Raw genomic sequence first — 19,224 nt, 5'->3', positions numbered from 1 at the left:
TGCGGTGACTCCAGGAGGTGCATGGTGGTAGGTAGATGCCCAGGTGCGAAAGGGGATGCGGTGGGCTTGATAATAGCCCCAAAGACATACACGACCTAGTTCCCGGAACAGCAAATGTCACTTTATGTGGCAAATGGGATTTTGCAAATGTGATTAAATTTAGGATCCTGAGGTGGGAAGGGACCTTGGACTGTCCGGGTGGGTCTCACTAATCACAGGTCCTAGTGATGACAGAGAGAGACCGGATGTGCTGACAGAAGCGAGGGCTCGGAGCACACTAAGGGGAGTGTTCCGGAGAGGGGTACCCTTCCACTTTCTGTGGAAAAGGCAAAGAAACAGTTTCACCCCTAGACACCCCTGCCTAGCCAGAAGAATCAGCCTGCTGACACCTGCCCTTAGCTGGGGACAAGGACTGGGGCTTTCTGCCTGTAGCGCTGTAAGAGGGACATGCTGCTCGGGGCTATCAACCGATGTGATCTGTCACAGCCACCATGGAGAGCTAGTATGTGGCACTTCTGAGACTTCCAAAGCCACTCTGGGGGCCGGGGGGCCGGGGGCAGTGCTGTCCTTGGCTGGGCATGCCTCAGCCCCCGGCCATGCTGCCCCAGGCATATGTGCCCAGCACCACGCCAGATTGCCAATCGACATCTGCGGGGGGGGGGGTCTTTGTCACAGCTCTTCAGGCTGGCACCTGGGAAGACCCTGCAGGCTGACCAGCGGAGGCTGCGACGTGACACTGGGACGTCTCCTTCCAATTACTACAGCCCAGGCCCAGATGTGGCCCCTCCACGTCTGCTGGGAAAACATCCCCTTCTCCTTCCCTGCCGGGCTGCGGGACTGGGGAGAGGGGTGCCCTGTCACCCTTGAGGGGCTGGCCACAACGGCCACATCTGCCATGCTGGCCCTCTTTCGTGGGGGGCCCAGGGCCGTGAGGTTTAGATGGGCGCCTGCCTCCCTGAGGACACTCAGTCTCTGAGGGACTTGACTGACTGATCGCATCGGCTTCCCGCTGACGATCTGTCCCTCTGGCTGCAGGCCACGTGGCCCCACACACTGCCAACAAATAAATCAAGTCGCCCAGGCGGGAGCCTGATGCCAAGGAGCCACCAGGGTGGGACGCTGCCCCTGTTGGACATGTGTTCAGGAGGCCGAGATGGCCGGAGCTGGCCTGCCTGACTGGGAATCCAATGAGGCTGGGGCTGCATCTGCCTCTGAGGAGCGGGACAAAGGCTTGTGGCAGGGAATGGCTGGTGTGTGGCAGAGGCCTTGGCCAAGCTGAGGATGCGCCCACCCTCCTCCCAGGGTCCCTGGGGGATGCGGCGCTCTCCCCTGGCCAGCTTGGCCTGTGTTTGTTTACATTAGAGACCCTCATGGCTTACGGGGGCAAGAAGCAGTTTCCAGAAATAAAACAGTAGGAAAAGAAAAGGAAAAGCCATCTGGACTAGAGACAGGGCAAGCACACAGGGACTGAAGCTCAGCTGCACCAGGGCTTCCCACTGGCCAAAGCAAAAAAGGAAACAGGGCCTAAGCTACGGGAGCCTTGCCTCAGAGGTGGGCAGTGGACACTGATCACCCAGCTCGCGTGGGCTCAGCAGGCTAGTGGTCAGGCCAAGGGCACCTCTGAGTGGGCACCTCGCCCCCAGGGTGCATTTACTCCAGTGAGGCAGTAGTGACCCCAGCTTATCCACAGGGTGACGGCCCCAGCAGTGGGGGCTGACCTGCCCTGGCCCTTTGGCAGGCAACTGCTGGCTGGGACTTGGAACTCCTGACCACAGTCTAGGCTCCTGCTGGGCCCTGCGCCTCTCCCCCAAATGAGCACAGCTGTGAGTTGTGAGTGTGGGTATGTGTGGACATACCCAGAATGTATCATTGACCCTGCCTCCTGCACTGACTCGGGCTTTGGGAGGCCGGAAAAGCTGTCCCTACCCCTCAGGACGGGACACTTGGCTATGTGATGTCCATTTAGAGGCGGGTCTGAGTACCCCTTGGGCCCCAGGCCAGGCAAGTGGGTGGCAGGGCTGCTACACTGAACCCTGAACTGGGTGAGAGCTGGCTGTCACTGGCCCTTGGTGACACGGAGCGATGGCTGGAAAGACCCTGAACTCACAACTCACCTCGGGGACAAGCATCAACACCACAGAAGTGCCTATGGCCTAGCAGCTCCCTGCTACTGTGACTGTGCCAGTACCGGGCCCCAGGACCAGCCGCTGTCCTGTGGTCCTTGCTGATGACAGCTCTGATTTTCATCTCTCCTCCTGTTGCTAAGGACATGGCTGCCCTCCAGACCCGCCCTGCACCTCTGTCCCTCCCCAGAGCCCACACCCCACCCTGCTCACCAGCTCTGGCTTCAGCCCATCCAGGAGCTGGGCTGTGGAGAGACAGGTGGGGAGCCATGCTCTGCACATCCCAATCTGTGGCGGCCACTCAGGGGGCACTGCCTGGCCTCAGAGTGCCCAGCCACTGCTCATTAAAGACCCTTCCTGCATCTGACGACCTGAGAGTCCAGGAGAGGGAACACAGCCTGCCCCACTGCTGACCGCTGGAGCCCGACTCGGCCACAGACCTGGGAGGTGGCTCTGGGGCTGCCTGCTCTGCTGAGTCCAGGAGAAGGGGCCACACCAGAGCCACATGGCCACCCCTAGCCGGACCTCAAAGATGTGTCAGCTGGGGCTGGGGGTGCAGCCCATGGTGGGGCCCTCGGCCAGCCTCCTGAGGCCCTGGGCTCCATCCAGCAGCACCCCCCCACACACACAGACACACCCCCCCATACACATCACATGCAGTGATAAGGTGCAACATCTGTTCTTATGACTCACATGCCCCTGATTTAAAAAGACGGTAACATCTAAGCCTTACAAAGGGAGCAGTTGTGGCCTCAGTGTCCATGAGCAATGCAGGGAGGGGCAATCCCACTGCCAAGGGGACACAAGGGCTGCCACGACCCAGGTGCTGCAGGGTGGGCAGCACGAACCACAGGCTTATCCACAGGAATACGGGGGCGAGTAAGAGGTGACCCCTCTCAGGAAGCAAAGGAAATGTCCTGTCCCTGCCACAGAGTATCCCCACCCACATCCCCTTTAAAGAGGTTCCTCAGCTGATCAGCTCTGCCAGACCCGTGTTGGCTCCAGGGAAAGCAGAGGAATAGTCAAGGTTCCAACCAAAGCCCTCCGCCCCGTCCATTTACCAGGGCTGTGACAGTTCAGGGTGGGGACACTGGCGTTCACAAGGTGGACAGACTCTGAGAGCCGTCCAGCACCCGGTGGCCCAGGGCAGGTCAGGCAAGTTGGGCACCACTCTGAGACGCCAGAGGGCCCAGATGTCCCTCTGCTGGGTCTGTCACGGCCCTGTGGTCAAGAGTGCGCGCTCCCCATGTGCCCAGTCAGTGGGCGGGGCTCGGCCCACCAAGACACAGAGATCGCCCTGTCCCTCCGTCCAGCCTGGCTCCAGGTCTGGAAATGGCCACCCCGTGGCTTTTCCTCAGCTGGGGGCGGGGTGCAGTCTTTGGTGAGACCCGCATTCCCAGGCCTGGAAGGACGCGAACGCCTCTCTAGCACAGCGACTCCTGCATGAGGCCTGATGCTCCCTGTCCCCAGCGCTCTGCACGGGCCCCATCCATCCTCACATAATGAACAACAAGCAAAGCCATCAGCAGGCGGATGCAGTTACCAAGGAAACGGCGGGGGGCAGTGAGGGAGCCTGAGTGGCCCACGTCACCTGCCTGTGTCCCTCTGTCTGCTGACAGTCCATCCCTCATCCCGGATCTGAGCAGCCCAGCAGGGCTGGCCCTGGCTGCTGCTGGCCACTGGGCCACACCGCTAACCAAGCCAAGCGCAGCCCTAGCTTCCCACCTGAGCTCTGCCCTGCCCGGGAGTCCCCCACGGACGTGCCCCCAAAGACCGCAGAGCTGCGGGAGAGGCTCACCTCGTACAGCAGACAGCCCAGGGACCAGATGTCCGACTTGAAGTTGTAGCCATTCTCGTGGATCCTCTCCGGCGACATGTAGTACGGTGTCCCAACTGAAACACAGCAAGGGGCAGGTGCTGAGGGCCTGGGCCAGGACGGGCAGGAGCACTGGGGCTCGGGGAGGGGACAGAGCCGGCCCCAGCCTCTGGGCAGCCCCCTTCCTCTCTGGGCCTGTCTTTTCCTGTCAGGTGTGAGGATGAGCGGAGGGAGCTGCCCATGCTGGAAGGGCATCAAAAGCACCTGCCAACTTCAAGGAGCTTCCCAGGACCCACCTGAGGTCCAGGCTGGGGCTGGGCAGCCAGAGGGTCAGTGTTTCTGCCAGCCATGGGGGATGGGAAGCAAGCGACCAAAGGTCCTTTAACATGATCATCTGAATCCAGAAGAGTCTGGATGAGGCTTTGAATGGGAGAAGAATCACTGCTGATGGTGACCCCTCCACACCCTCTCACTCACTTCCAACAGCCCATGAGGAGGCAGCCCCATTTCAGAGATGGAGAAACTGAGGCTCAGACAGGGGAAGAGGCTCCCATAAATCAGCAGAAATGGGGTGTGACCCTGACCCACAGGCGCCCAAAACTGTACATAGCCACCATCTGTGGCTACCCCTTGTCCAGACTTAGGGTTGGCTGAGCTTAAGCAGAAAAGGCACAAACCTCAAAAATATTTCATTAAAGTGAAGAACTTCAGTTCATCAAAAGACACCATTCGGAGGGTGAAAAGGGAAGCCACACCGAACACGGTGGCACACACCTGTCATCCCAGCATCTCAGAGGCTGAGGCAGGAGGATCCCAAGTTCAAGGCAAGTCTCAGCAATTTATTAAGGCCCTAAGCTAGCAAGGCTTTCTCAAAACAAACAAACAAACAAACAAAAGTGGGGGCACTTGGGATGTGGCTCGGTAGTAAAGTGCCACTGCATTTGATTTCTGGTAGCAAAAAAAGGCAAGCCCCAGCCTGAGGAAATCTCTTCAATCCATACACCCCGCCCCCTGGACTGACACGAAGGATACATTTTATCTCATTCATTTGTCGCAGTGCTGGGCACAAGTGCCCTACCACTGAGCTGCACCCGCAGCGCCCCCCCACACAAATTTTTATTTATTTATAGACAGGGTCTCACTAAGATGCTTAGGGCCTTGCTAAACTGCTGAGGCTGGTTTGAATGTGTGATCCTCCTGCCTCAGCCTCCTAAGCCACAGATTTCAGGCATGAGCCAGCTGCTTATCTTTTAAAACTTCTATAAACCAGTGAGTAGAAGAAAACAGCCCCGCCCCTCAGATGAGCAAAGGGGCGTCTCAGAGAGACAGGACCCGGATGGCCCGACGAGGCTTCGGCTTCTCAGTACTCATCAGGGAGACTCAAAATACAAGTAAAACAGGTTGCAACTACACACCCACCTGAGGGCTAGAGAGAAACCAAAGCCAAGAAAACCAAGCAGGTGACGCACAGAGCCACGGGACCTCCCGTGTTCCATGAGAATGACACGAAACAGAACAAAAATCCACTGACGCACAGGTTGCCGGGCTGTCACCCAGCCATCCCACTCCTAGGTGGGTGTCACCCGATGCTCTGTCTCTTAAAAGACACAATCAAGGATGTGCAGAGGGGATGTGCAATAGCCCAGCATGGAAACAAACCTCAGTCACCAGAATGGGTCAATTGATACACCACATAAACTACAGCCTACTCACAGGTGGAATACTATATAGCATTAAAAAGAACAAAACTAGGTCCATTCATAAGCAAAATATTAAGTGAAAGAAACCAGGCCAAAAGAGCATGCACAGGGAAAGTGGCCCAGGAAGGGAAAGGGCGCTAGGGGACTTCTTTACTGTATACATATCACACCTCAATTAAAAAGTAAAAAAAAGGTGGGGGCAGGGGTTGTGGCTCAGTGGCAGAGCACTTGCCTAGCATGTGTGAGGCACTGGGTTCGATTCTCAGCACCACATAATAATAAATAAAGGTCCACTGACAACTAAATATTAAAAAAAAAAAAAAGGCCAGGTGTGGTGGTGCACACCTGTAACCCAGATACACAAGAGGCTGGGGCAGGAGGATGGCAAGTTTGAGGCCTGTCTCAGCAACTTAGCAAGACCTTGTCTCAAAATAAAAAGTAAAATAAAAGGCTGGGGGGTGAAGTTCAGTGGGAAAGCACTTGTGGGTTCATTCCTCAGTATTGAAAAAAAGAAAAGTTTGGATGATGAGGATGAGGCTCGGCCACCAACAGGAGGGGACTCTCCTGGTGGTCCCCCTCTTCCCCCAGGAAAGGCCAACACTCAGGACATCCTGGAAGGGTGTGCTGACCTCCAGGCCCTGCCCTGTTGCCTCTGAAGAAGAGCCGAGCTGTGCAAGATGGGGACACTTCCTGAGAGGGCACGAGTCCCCACCCCTGAGGCAGCGAGCTGTGGCAGAGAGGCCGCCTAGGTCCGTCTGGGGCGGCCCTGGGATCTAGACTGGAATCAGCCCACGTGGAGGATGACTGTTGCGGAGGCTTGAGGACCAGGTTTTGAAATGTGCTCCACAAGAGGATTGTCACTGTCCTGGAGATGTGTGCCCCACAGCAGGCTGCGGCGGTACACAGAGGAAGGAGCTGGGGTCCAGCGTGGCCAAGGTGACACAGGGGTCCCGAGAGAACGGGCCAGGCAGCAGCGGCCCGGGCTTCAGGGCATCCTGGATGGTGTGCCTCTGGGGGACAGGCTCGTAGGGTCCATGGGGTACACAGCAGCAAAAGACACTGGGGGCAAACACAGGGAGGGTTTTGTGCCAACTCATGAAGTGAGCCCGGGGAGATCATTCCTTCTCGAAGTGGAAAAAAACTGTATTTTTTAAAATTATCCCCCCCATAAAAACCCCAACTATCCCTTAGTGACAGCATTATTTGAAATAAAAGCACAGGGGCTGGGGCTGAGTGGCAGAGCGCTCGCGTAGCATGTGTGAGGTGCTGGGTTTGATCCTCAGCACCACATAAAAATAAGTGAATGAAATAAAATAGTTATTAAAAAATAAAATAAAAGCACAGTGTAAAGTAGAAAAAGTAGCAAACTCTTAATCTCAAAATCTACCGCAGTCCTTGACACGGAAAGAGTGGACTGTCTGAGCCTGTTATTGTCTTATCAGAAAAGGAGGAAAACTGGCGGCCCCAAGAGCAGGGGGCGCGGGTGGTGCTGGGTGCCACTGCCCTGGGCTGTGGGCTCCCCAGGGACAGGGCCTTGTTTGCCGCCGTGACTAGCACCCTGCTCCAGTACAGCTGAGTGCGGTGCCTGTGTGCGTCCCCGAGTCAGTGACCCACGCGGGGCTGTGCCAGGTTCTGTCCCCTTCCCTGTAGCTCAGGCACCCCTTCAATGCGCATGGCCACCATGGAGGGACGGTCTTTGTGAGCTCAGGGTCTAAACCATGACTCCTGCTTCACGAGGCCACCAGGCTCCCTTCCATGGCTGTGCTCCCTGAGCAAGGGCAGCAGCCGGCCCTTCCAGACCCGATTTGGAGAACCGCCGTCCTGTCTGCACACTGGACGGCGGGAACCGGGGCTGAGGCTCTTCACAGGGAGGGCTGTCGGTCAGCAATGCACCTGTGGGAGTCCACGGGAAGGCAAAACGGGGACTCCTAGAAGCAAAACCACCTTCATTGGGGTCACAGCCAAGTGTGAAGGGGATGCCCGAGTCACCATGGCGGGACCACAGGATAACAGGCACACGGTGAGCACCTCGGGCCGATGCAAGTAGGTTCCAGCACCCGGGTGCTGTGGATGGTGCGTCTATGGGGGCCAGGCCTATAGGGTCCATGGGGTACACAGCAGCCCTGAGGTGATGGGTGGAGGTGCTGTCCCCCGGGAGGGCTGGAGTGTCCCCTCATGTCTGCTCTGCACCCTCAGGACCCCTGTGGAGGCCCCTCCTGGCTGGCCTGGTGGCTCCTCTCTGCTTCAGACTTCCCTCTGCTCACTTGACATCTGCCTGGGCCTTGACAGGAGGGATGCTGGGACAGGCCAGGGTGACCTGCACAGTGGCCGGGCCTTGGCTGCTTCGCTCCCACTGTGGGAAAGTCACGAGTGCCTCGGGCAACTGGGGGCTTTATTCTAAGATGCCAGGACCACAGACCGCTGCCCACCCATCATTCTCCATCTGTCTGGTCCTCAATTTGCTGTCTGCCAACAGTGGGTGCATCCATCTATCCCCTGGTCATCCGTCCACCCCCTCCATCCAGTGGTGACGGAGGCTGCTGCTGAGTGGGGGCCCTGCTGCAGGGGACCCATCAGGAGGGGTGCCCGGGGGAGCCAGCTACATGTGTCAAGGCTGGACTGATGGGTGGCCACCTGGGAGGGCTTGTGACAACGTGGACCCCAGCGCTGTGGCGAGACCTCCGGGTGGACCCTGGGCACCTGCAGCTCTCACAAGTGCTGGGGACTCCGAGGCAGGCTCCAGGGCCAGGGAAGGCTGAGGCTGGTGGCCCACCTGCGGCACCTTTCAGGTGCTCAGCAGACGGGGACAAAACCCAGTGGATTTAAGAAGCATTAATGGAGGCAGGTGGGGCCCATCCCGGGCAGGCAGGGTCCTCAGGTTCCTCCACCGAGGGGAGGGTCTGCTCCCCCGGGTATGAGCACCTTAAAGGGGGGGGGTGCTCTGGGGTCCATCACTGAGCTGCTGTGGGGCAGAAGGGCAGGGCAGCGCCTCTTCCGCTGCACCAGCCTGACCTGGAGCGAGTCACGTGCAGCCCAGGTCCCGCCGACGGCACATCTGAGGCGATGGAGCAGGCGCTACTTGCTGAGTATCCAAGATGAAACGAGGAACTTCAAAGACACCAGAGCTCGCGGTGGGCCACTGGGGATGTGTCCCCAGATTCTGGGGAGGACTGGGAGAAGCTGGCAGGAGGAGGTGTCTCCACAGACAGGGACCCTGTCCCTGGGGACCTCTGTGGGTGGCACAGCCTGCTTCATGGGAGAGCCACCCTACAGTGACACACAGATGCCACTGAGCCCACCTGGCCTGGGCCTTGACCCACCTCCCAGCAACTACTCCCCCCCAGTGGGGGCCGGGTGGGGCCTGTGGGAGAGACCTAAGGAACCCTGGCCACCACTAGGCCTCACGATTTCAAACCAGCCCATATCAGAGGACAGCGCACGCGGGCCTCAAAGGGGCGGCTGATTAAAGGCGCTGCTTCCCGGGACGCGCCTGTCAACACAAACCTCGGGTGTTTTGAAAGGCTCGCAGTGTTTGAAACGTGTTCATTAGTTGTGAAAAAGGCAGACTGCACGTGAGGGTGAGGCCTGGTGTCTGGGAGCTGCCCCTTCCCCAAATGGAGCCAGGGCCACGGCGTCCCTCCCCAGGCGGGGCCCTCCTGGGGCGGCAGGGGCGTGCACACCACGGGAACTTGGAGCCAGACCCGCAGTTCCACCCACTGCAGCCCCCGTTCCCCAGTGGAGATCCGAGAGGCTGTGCCCACGATAGAGAGGGTGCCCCTCCTGCCGCCTCACTCCCCACTCTGGGAAAGACGTGATGAGCCTCGTCCCAGGCTGCAGGTTTCCCTGAGCAGGGGCCACACCGACCTCGGGGGTCCATGCTGAGGGGGTGCCTTTGCCTCCAGGCTCACACCCGTCCCTCACTCCGTCCCCTGAAGCCCCCTCAGCTTCCCTGGTAGCAGCTCATCCAACATGGCCACACCTGGCCTCCCAGGCCTCGGCCCCAGAACCACGTGAAACTCAGGCTGGTGCACCACCTGCTGAGCAAGGTTTCTGGGTCAGAGGGACTGGCACGATTGTTCCCAGGTGACCTGTGCTGTGGGCAGGAGGAGGCCAGGCTTGGAACCACACAGCTTCTGTCTCACCCCAGGGTCACGGGGGGCATCTGGCTGTGCAGACGGGCAGACCCCAGTCAGTGCAGGCAGGTCGCAGCATGGCTCAGTCTCACGGGGTCCCACGCATGGCAGCACTGGCCTGTGATAAGGAGAGGAGCCCCAGCCTTCCCCGTGGGCCAGGACAAGCCCCCAGGCCCCTGCAACGCTCTGGCTCCTTCCTTCCTGTGACCTCAAGCCCTGGGAGCGCCCAGTGTCTCCTGCCCCAGAAGCACCTTAGGATCCTCTCGACCCTGTCTCTGGGCACCCATGGCCCAACCCACCTCCCACCGCACTGTGGATGTGACCACAGGACTGGGTGATCCCTGGTGGGGCCCCAAGAGCCTCTCAGCCTCAATTTCCTCATCCATAAACAGCCTGGTTGTGATGATTTTCTTTCCTTCTTTTAAAGCAAAATGTTTTAAGAGTGGTTTTGAGCCTCTTCCTCCTCCTGACTTGCCCTTTCGAGTTCAGAGACTGGAACACTGAAGCCAAGGGTGGCTCTGGAGAGGCTGAGACAGCCCAGACCCTGGAGACCCTGGTGCAGCTGGAGTCCCTAGCCAGCATCCACTTGTGTGCACTAGGCTTTCAGGAGGGGTCTCCTGTTGTCTCACCAGGCCACCTGGGCCTGCCTATGTCTGTCCCTCTGTCAACACGGCGTCCTTAGATGAAGGAAAGAGTGCAGAATCACAGACCCCTGCACCAGCTCAGGGAAGCAGGAGGAACATGAGTCTTTTGTACCCAATGGGGGCTGCCCCCAGAGGGTCTATTCCCCAGCCTGAGAGGCCATGCAGTGCCCTACCCAGGCCCTCGGCACGAGCCGGCCACCCTTCCCACCCCCAGTGCCAGCCTGCAGCCGCCTGTCCCTGCTGCAGGCGAGCAGGGCCCAGGAGCCACTCTGCAGCCCCTGGTTGTCTTGCAGCTGCTGCGTTGCTTGGAGCGAGACACTTGCTTGTAGCTTGTGAGCGGTGTATAGGCAAATCTTTCATTTTTCTTTCATTATGCCGGCGTGTACTGTCACTTAATTTTTATGTATGCAATCCTTCCTGACAAATATGATCTGCTGCCTGGTAATTCGTCTGACGCTCATTCTGTTCTGCGCTCTAATTATGGCTCCTATTCCTGACACTGAGGCAGCAGCTCTGCCACCGCTGGGTACCGCACCTGTCAGCCCGACCATGGCACTGACTAATACCCTTTCATGCCAGCCTCATGTTAGCAAATACAGCAGCAGCGAGAGGCCGGGGAGGCGGAGGAAATCGGATTTGCATAAGCCCAGGTCCTGGGTCAGCAGACCTGGGAGATGAGGTGGTTGCCAGGACAAAGCGGCCCCCACCACAGCATCCTCACATAGTAGGTACACATCAGACCCGGTGGATTCATAAGTCGTGCCCACACAGGGGATGTGAAGGAGCCCCTGCCTCTGCATCCTTCCTGAGTCTTGATACAATGCCCATTAGCTCCATCTCTTGCCCAAATGTGCGTCAGACTTAGCTCTCTGCAGAACCTTGCTGTGGAGACTTTGGGTCCTGTGCTTTGGCTCCATGCTGTCCCCTTCACAGAGCCTGGGGATGCAGAGTCCTGGGTTCTGGGTGCTTATCCAGCGAGCAGGGCCTGGCCGATCCCCCATGCAAGCCTCAGCTCAGTGGTGTGTCCCGCATGCTGGGTGCACAGCCCGGAGCGGGGACGGGCCTGTGAAAGCTCCTTCCACCCATCACATGTCCTGGTCGCTGCTCAGAGGCATCAGGAAGAGCCTGGCTCAGGGGGGCGGCCTTTTCCCAAGTTCCAATTCCTTCTCATTAATATAATAAGTGCACCAGTCCGAGTGGATCAAGATCACGCTGTCGGAAGAGACGGTATCTCTGCCCGTCCCTAATGATGCGATCCTAACCAGCTCTGACGAGTGCCGCCATCTCTTCTGCAGCGGGACAGAGAAAGGCTCAGGCCTGACTGACGGGCCCAGGAGGCAGGGGCCTTCGCTCTTCTATGACAGTTTCCTAGCGTGCTCTGGCCCTTCTGAAGCTCCTAAGCCAGATGGGGCGACTGTCGGTGTGGCTCAGTGGTAGAGCACCTGTCAACTAGGGCAGAGGCCGATTCCATCACGAAGTGAACAACCAACCCAGCTCGGCCAACAGCCCCAAACTGTTGACAGGAACACTTTGTTTTTCACCAGAGAGGTGACTGAGAGGACCTGGAAAGACAGGGAGTCCTGGCAGTGGAGAGCCAGTGGCCGAGGTCCCTGGTGGAGACTCCAGGGTTGTCTTCCGTAGCCCCAGCCCTGGCCTTTGGGAGAAAGCATGGGTTCTGGCAGGAAAGGCCCTCATTCGAGTCCTGGCATGAAAATAAAGTCACTCCAGCTTCCTGGACTAGGGACCCCTCGTCCGTGGAAAGGAAGGGTGCCACAGAGCCCAAGCCTTTTGCAGAGATGAAGGCTCGTCCTCATCTCCCTGGGGACGTCCTTGCAAAGTCTTTCTTTTGGAGTCAAAGGAAGAGGCCAGGCCAGGTGCCCCCAGGGTGGACAGGGAAACTCCCCCACCTGACTTCCAGAAGCAGCCTGTACATTTCTCCTCAGTGTGTGCCGACGCAGAGTCTCTAAGCCCTCAGGACCTGAATGAACAGTGACAGTTTCCATAGAAAAGCCTCTTCCCGAAAGCACCTGTCCTGTCACCAGAAGATGCTACTGGCACACTCAGCTGGCCACAGGCACCCAGGTGTCAGGGGACGGGAGATGCCTGGGTCTGAGCCGTGCAGTGTGTGGAGAGCCCACTGCCGCTCCAGGGAGGCGGCCGCCTGTGCACTGGTCCGGCTCCCTCCTGTCACCCAGGGTATGTTGGCCTGGGGCTGGGCAGCACAGGGGGTGCCGGGAACTGGCTCTGGGGAAGCAGGAGGCCCTGCCCATCCCACAGGCCTCTGTGGTGGCCCCTTTTCCATGCTCTACAGGGGCTGTGCTCCTCCCTGTTCTGTAAGTCAGCACCTCCCCACTGTCATCACCCAAGCCTCAGGCCCGTCACACGCAAGCACAGGGACTGACACACCCAGTCGAGTCTCTCCCTGCAGCAACTCCTGCATTCAGGGCCTCGCCTCCCTTTCCTGCGACCTCAGCCTGTGGCCTCCCAAGGACCCTGTCCCTGCCACACCAAGGCGCCCGCTCAGCTCCACCGGGAGGCTGGCCTGCTCCTTCTGCCGGCCCCACAGCTCTCATTCACCCTCCACAGCAGCCGCAAGGCCACCTCCTGGGACAGCTGGCTCCCCCCAGCTTCACAACTGCCTGTTGAAAACAACCCAAAAAACGGAAGCAATTCAAATGTGCAGGGAACGGAGTATGGGTGGAACAGCGGGCATGGGAGGGGGAGAGCGGGCAAGGTCAAGGACCACTGACACCTCCCGCCCCCAGCCTGGGCTCCGCTGGCCTTCCCTGGAGGCGGCAGGAGGCGCCCACGGCTCCTCAGGCCTATTACTCCTTTGGGGTCTGTTCTGAAAGGACGAGTCAGCTCTGGGCTTCCAGAGGCATTTTCCTGTACTAATCCACAGAGCGCCCCCGGCCTCCTCCAGCCCCAGAGCTGGTGCCGCCAGGTTGCTAAAGACACGGCCCCGGGACTGCAGGGCAGATGGGCGCCTCACCTAGGGAGTGGGCCGCGGTGGTCTCGGAGCTGAAGAAGCGGCCCAGGCCGAGGTCGCCAAGCTTCACGATGCCCGTGGCCGTGATGAACACGTTGGCAGGCTTGATGTCTGCAGGGAAGGAGGAGAGTTGGTGTGTGACAGGTGGCCTGGGTGGCCAGGGGAGGGACTTGCAGGTGATGGGCTCCCTGAGGGCAAGGCCAACTCCTACTAGGACGTCAAAGCCCACATCAAAGTTCCCTTCTCTGGGCAGAGCTGATGCCGCACTGGAACTGGCTACCTGTGCTGGCGCAGACTGGCCTGGAGACCATGTGCAGGTGGCCCTCCTTCCCTGAACTGCGGGCGGTTACTGACACGGAGCAGATGTGTGTGCAGCTGCTGGACACATCTGTCCTGTGTGGGCAATGCCATGAGGTCTGACTCCTCGTGGGGCTCCCAGGAGCAAGGGGAGCCCGGGGAAGCTGTGGGCGGGGCTCAGGCGCCTGGCACCCACCTCGGTGCATCACCCGGCGCGAGTGCATGTGCTCCACGGCGCTGCAGAGCTGCACGAAGTACTTCCACACTGTCCTCTCGGGAATCAGCCGCTTCTGCTTCTTGAAGTACTGTGGGGATGGACGGGCAGGCCCAGTGAGCAGGCTCCCAGGCAGACGGGCGGACCATGGGCCTGGACCAGGAGGGCCACCTCCACAACCACCTGGGCTCAGGTTGGCACCGGGGGCGGCCTGGCCCAGCTCGAGCCGGGGGCAGGTCATCTCCAGGTGCCCCACAGCGGCCCTCGAGGACCTGTGGACAAGCCCACGAGGAGGGCAGCTGCCCCACCTCCTCCAGCCCCAGAGCTGATGCAGCCAGGTTGCTAAAGACACCGGGCCACCTCGAGGAAGCAGGTCCACGTTCTCAACGGCCCCTCTGTCAGGAGACCCCACTAAACACTCCAGAAAAAACAACCAAGCACCACCCCTCGGCTGCCCTGGGGCAGGCAGCAGCCTGGAGGGATGAGGCGGGACTCTTCCTGAGCAGTGGCCACATCAACGGCCGGGCTCCTGAATGCCAGGTCTGGGCTGTGGCCCAGGGCCAAGGCTGCTGCTCCAGGTGCCTGAGCGGCCGTCTTCTCCTGGGCTTTCCCCTTCAGGGCAGCCATGTTTTTACCAAGCAGCCAGAGGCCACGCTGTGCCCATTTGTCGGGCAGCTGCTCTGGTGCAGAGAAGCCAGTAGCTGACCTAGGATCTCTGCCCCACCCAGGGACGGGCTATGGGTAGAAGAGAGGACCAAAGCAGGGAGGACGGTGGCCTTTCACGAGGGCCCAGGTCACAGCGCAGCCCCAGATTTCCTGCCTAGAAAGCCCCAGGTCCCCGCCCACTCCAGGAAACTGAGCAGGCACTGGGCTCAGAGAGGTTGAGGAATGTGCCCAGAGCTAACCAGCTGCAGTACTGGAGCTGGGGCCTCCAGAAGGGGGACAGTCACAGCTGGAAGCTCCTGGCTTCAAAGCAAAGTCCCTTGAGGCTCTCTAGGAGGGGGACCTCGTGGGTGAACTGTCCCAGGCTTCCAGCAGAACCCCCCCCCCAGGGCCACCCCAGGGCTTGGGGGTGGTCGGGCTGGGATATTTACACCGTGATGTTACCGAATCCTCATTACAGTGTTCACGCGGGGATGTGCACAGCCGAGTGGTGATTTTCTAAATGTCACATCCTCTCAACGTCACCTGACATTTAGTGGGAAGGCACGGAGTCTCTGGTGGGTTCTGGGGCGGCAGCAGCATCTCTGAGCTTTGCTGTCCCTCGTAAATAACGCCTCCCCCTGGCTATGGGCCCTCCTTGGCCCTCAGGCTACAGGACCCGGGGACAAAGACCTGATGGCCAGCAACCTCTCGGGCCAGCTGGCCAGGCCCCTGTTCTCCAACCCAGAGTGAGCTGGAGAGGGCAGAGTGGGGAGGCGGCTCCCACCCTGCGCCCAGCACTGGGCTAGTAAGTCAGATGAGAAAATGCCAAGATCCCCCGAGTGTGTCTCAGGTGTGACTCGGGGCCAGGTCTGCCCCGCCCTGTCTCTCCCCCGGGTCGGGGGCTGCCCCAAACCAAGTTCTCAGGTGAGTCCCTTGCAGCTGTCAGAGGGAGGAGGGGTGGGCAGGGTGGGGGACGCGGGAGGAGAGATGGCCAGTGAAGGGGGGATCCCCAGAGACTCCCCCACCGGTGTCCTCACCCCGTCCTGCAGGGCTGGTGACTGATGTGAACCCTGAACAGGGCGGCCTGGGAGAGCCAGGAAGAGGCATGGGGTGCGGGGGCTGTCCATCCCTCCCCGCCCCTGCTCTCTTGCAGCCTGGAAGAGTGGGCACCTGCCTGCCGCTCCCACAGTGCCCTCTCCTAAACGGTCCCTGGGCTTGGGTGCCACTGAGGCCCGGGAAGGGAGGGATCAGCATGGCGGCACCCCAACCCCTGCCTGCCCACAGCCCCTCTGCATGGATTGAGGCCGCGAGGGGGCCGGGCCGCAGGGTGCGACCTGGACTCGTTCTGCTGGTGCGTCCTGCCCTGGCCCTCCCACGGCCCTGCATCCTGTTGTTCTCACTCAGGGAGGACCACGTTTGCTCAGTGCCGTGAGTCTTGGGCAGTCCTGCAGACCCCAGGGCATGGTCCTGAATCCTGAGCCTGGACTAAGAGGCCCTGCGCGACCCCACGGTCCCCACCTCATCTGGTGCCCTCAGAGGACCAAAGTGCACAGCTGTTTCTGCCTCTGCACTCCCCGTCCACCTGGGGTCCCGTGGGGGGTCCCCTCGTCCAGGAGCCTTCCGTGACGTGCACAGGCTTTCCTGTCAGGGTTTGGGCTCCCTGAAAGCAGAGCCAAGGCAAGTGGCACCCCGGCGTCCGTCTGAGGGGAGAAGGACGGGGCAGAAGCGATGAGGTGGGGTGACATGCGGTAGAGCACATCTGCTCCCACCGGGGACCCAGCGGAGATTAACGTCCCTGCAAATGCATTAACATGTCAAGGAAAATATAAAAGCCGGTGATAACAGCTCAAGTGACGCTGCTTCCCAGTGACGCCTATTCCTAGGGGCCGAATTTCAGAGGAGCGAGTGGGAGCAGGGCTCAGCCCCGGTGCCTGCTGGGAAGGCAGAGAACCCCCGTCTCCCGCCTTTCCAAGTGGGAAAGGGGTGGGGGGTGTGGGCTCAGGGAGGCAGCGATGGGATGGGCGCCAACGTCAGGCCTGAAGGGAAATGTCCAGGCCTGCAGGAAGAGGGGCCTTGGCGGGGAGACAGGGCCAGCTGCAGGCAAAGGCTCCTGCACCCAGAGGCTGTGAGGCTAAACCTCTTTGAGCGTGGACTCGGGGTGCGTGAGCCAGCGAGGCACAGCTGTGGCTGATGGCCAGGGACCTCTATCAGTGGAGCTGCAGTGTCCCTGATGCCAGGCTCCCAGGTGACTTGGGCAGTGGGGACAGGGGAGGCTCGCCAGGGTGAGGTCTGGCCTGAGGCTGCCTGTGTCACGTGGCCAGTCCTCAGCCCCGAAGGCCCCAGGCATTGGCCAGCACATAGAAATGAAGAGTGTCCCCCCAGCCCTGGAGGGATTGTCTTGGGGACAGTGTCCACTGAACAGTCCCAGGCCAGAAAAACAGACTGGGCCCGGCACGCCCTGTGCCCACTGCTGGCATCTCAGGCAAGCCTCTCAACCTCTCTGGGCTCAGATTTCCCCTCCTATAAAATGAGGCAATGGGACCCCCCCACCCAAGGCACTTTTCTGGAACCTGTGAGATGGGGTCTGATCTATGGGGTGCTGTCCCTGCTCTTTTTGTGAGGCAGAGTGACCCCCCGTGCCCTGGATAGGCTGGGGCAGTGTGGGTGCACAGAGTAGCCCTCACCAGCCACCCCCTGCCCAAGCATGGCCTCTGCCTTTGTTGGTGCCTGCTGGGCTCTGTCGAGGGACATGCTTCTCAGCTGCCCACGGCGGCTGGGGGTGGAGCCTGCAGACCCCACCAGGCCAGGGCTGAGGCCAGGGCAGTGAGGACTGGGGGCCAAGAGGCTGCTGACCTGGGCCCCAGGTCTGGACAGCCCCCGAAGCGCTCCCTGGCACCCTGACCTTGATCATCTGCGAGAGGTCCCCGGCGTCGGCCAGCTCCAGCACGATGTTCAGCTCGTTGTCCTCGATGAACGAGTCCAGATATTTGATGATGTTCGGATGGTTCAGTTGCTGCAGCAGGAGAGAGAGAGTGAGCGAGTTGACATCCCTGACGGACGGACGGCCCAGCCCAACGCCTGCCCTGCGGGCTCAGGAGGACGAGCGCCCAGGGAAAGGTCTGCACAGGGAGTCGGCAGACCTGGGTGACGCTGGGAAAGCCGTGGGTGTCCCTGAGTCTCAGTTTCCTCACCTGTAAGATGGGCGTGTTTTGAGGAGGGCTGGGAAGGGGAGTGGGCTAAGAACTTGGAACTCCCCACAGCACTGGTGGAGAGCTGAGGGGGCAGGTGGCAAGTGGCAGGGGGCACTCCTGAATATCTGTCCCCATCTCCTGATTCCCTCAGTGCGCAGACCCAGCCTCCAGCTCCCACGCCGGAGCCCGTGCTGGCTGAAGTGGTCGTGGGAGCCCACGCAGGACGCACCCCAGGGGCTGGAGCAGAGCGGAGCCCCTGGTGACTGAGTCCAGGAGGTGGGAGCAGCGGGACCCCAACCCCTCCATGATGTGCCCAGCCCTGTCCACACACCAGCCCAGCCAGAACCCCCGAGAGCAGCTTCTAAAAGGCTGACATCTCGGGAGAGGGACGTGCGCCTATGCTGTGAGCCGACGGTCCCCAGAATCTAGACTGGGGGACCTGGGCCGACACAGCAGAGCCACACTGTCTCTGAGTGCAACCGTCCAGCCCACCAACAGGGACTCCTGCCTGGCCCAGAACACTCACCTTCAGGAGGCCGATCTCCTTGACGCAGTCCTGTCTGGCCTTGGCGTCCATCATCTCAAAGATCTCGACAGGAGGAAAGAGCCGGTTAGACCCCAGCCCGGGAGTCACAGCCGGCATTCAGGTCCCAGCTCTCCTGCCTCCTTGCCAAGGGACCCCCAAGAGCAAGAGCTCCCTCTGACTGAGCACCCACAAGCCCGGTGCTGCACTAATGGTGTCACCCCTAATCCCAGGACCACTCCTGGGATGGAGTCACTGTACCCAACTCAGAGGAGGGGACTGAAGCCCCGGGACCAGCGAATTGCTGTGGCCACACACTGTGAGTGGCATGAGCTCAGAGCCTCTGTTTCTCCCTCTGCTTACGGGGCTAACAGCCCAGCCTGTGTGGTGTGGATCACTGTGTCCCCGAGTCCCCAGTCCCCCTTGAGCTCACTCAGCAGGGTCCTCCCGGCGCACACCGCAGCAGGCCCGATGTGGCCCTCGCCACGGCACCGGAGAGGCTGACGGCCCAGGCGAGCTCTGGGAAGGCCCCCAAACAGGCCCTCGGACACAGGCGCCGCTGCCCCCCAGCGTCCTGAGGCACACGAGGGTCACAGGTCTATAGGACACCATTAAGTCGCCCCCTGTCCCCCCCCGGGACTGGTGGTCTGAGCTGCCTCTCCCCCCTGGACAGAGGCGGCCCAGGCTGCTCGCCTCGCTCTTTAAGGACCCATGAGCAAACGGTGGCGCCCGGGAAGCTCCGCAGGATTCACTGTTGCTCACTGCCAGTGTGCACTGGGCCTGGCTTCGCCAGGGGACACCTTTCCTCCATTTGGAAGGGACGCAGAGGGCAGGAAGGACCCTTGGAGCCCAAAACCATGGAACAAGCTCAGGCACGGGGCCAGTCACATGCAGGCCAGATCCCTGCTCCCCCGAACTGCCTGTGGCCTGGGGAGCCACTTTGTCTGCA

At 60.3% G+C, this 19,224-nt stretch overlaps 1 protein-coding gene across 4 annotated transcripts in view; it reads right to left on the bottom strand.

Moving 5' to 3' along the window:
* The window catches only part of Nek6 (NIMA related kinase 6), a 73,435-nt gene that overhangs the window by 7,120 nt on the left and 47,091 nt on the right, over positions 1-19,224 (bottom strand). For all 4 annotated transcript variants that reach the window (XM_078048183.1, XM_078048182.1, XM_078048184.1 and 1 more), the window contains 5 exons: positions 18,279-18,341; positions 17,464-17,574; positions 13,899-14,007; positions 13,409-13,516; positions 3,922-4,016 (listed from right to left, as the gene is read on the bottom strand). In XM_078048183.1, coding sequence (XP_077904309.1) covers positions 3,922-4,016; positions 13,409-13,516; positions 13,899-14,007; positions 17,464-17,574; positions 18,279-18,341 — 486 coding nt within the window. The remainder of the gene's footprint in view (positions 1-3,921; positions 4,017-13,408; positions 13,517-13,898; positions 14,008-17,463; positions 17,575-18,278; positions 18,342-19,224) is intronic.

The sequence above is a fragment of the Ictidomys tridecemlineatus genome, chromosome 4, assembly GCF_052094955.1.
Source record: "Ictidomys tridecemlineatus isolate mIctTri1 chromosome 4, mIctTri1.hap1, whole genome shotgun sequence".
NCBI classification, from domain to species: domain Eukaryota; kingdom Metazoa; phylum Chordata; class Mammalia; order Rodentia; family Sciuridae; genus Ictidomys; species Ictidomys tridecemlineatus.
This window is presented reverse-complemented; position numbering and strand designations above follow the sequence as displayed.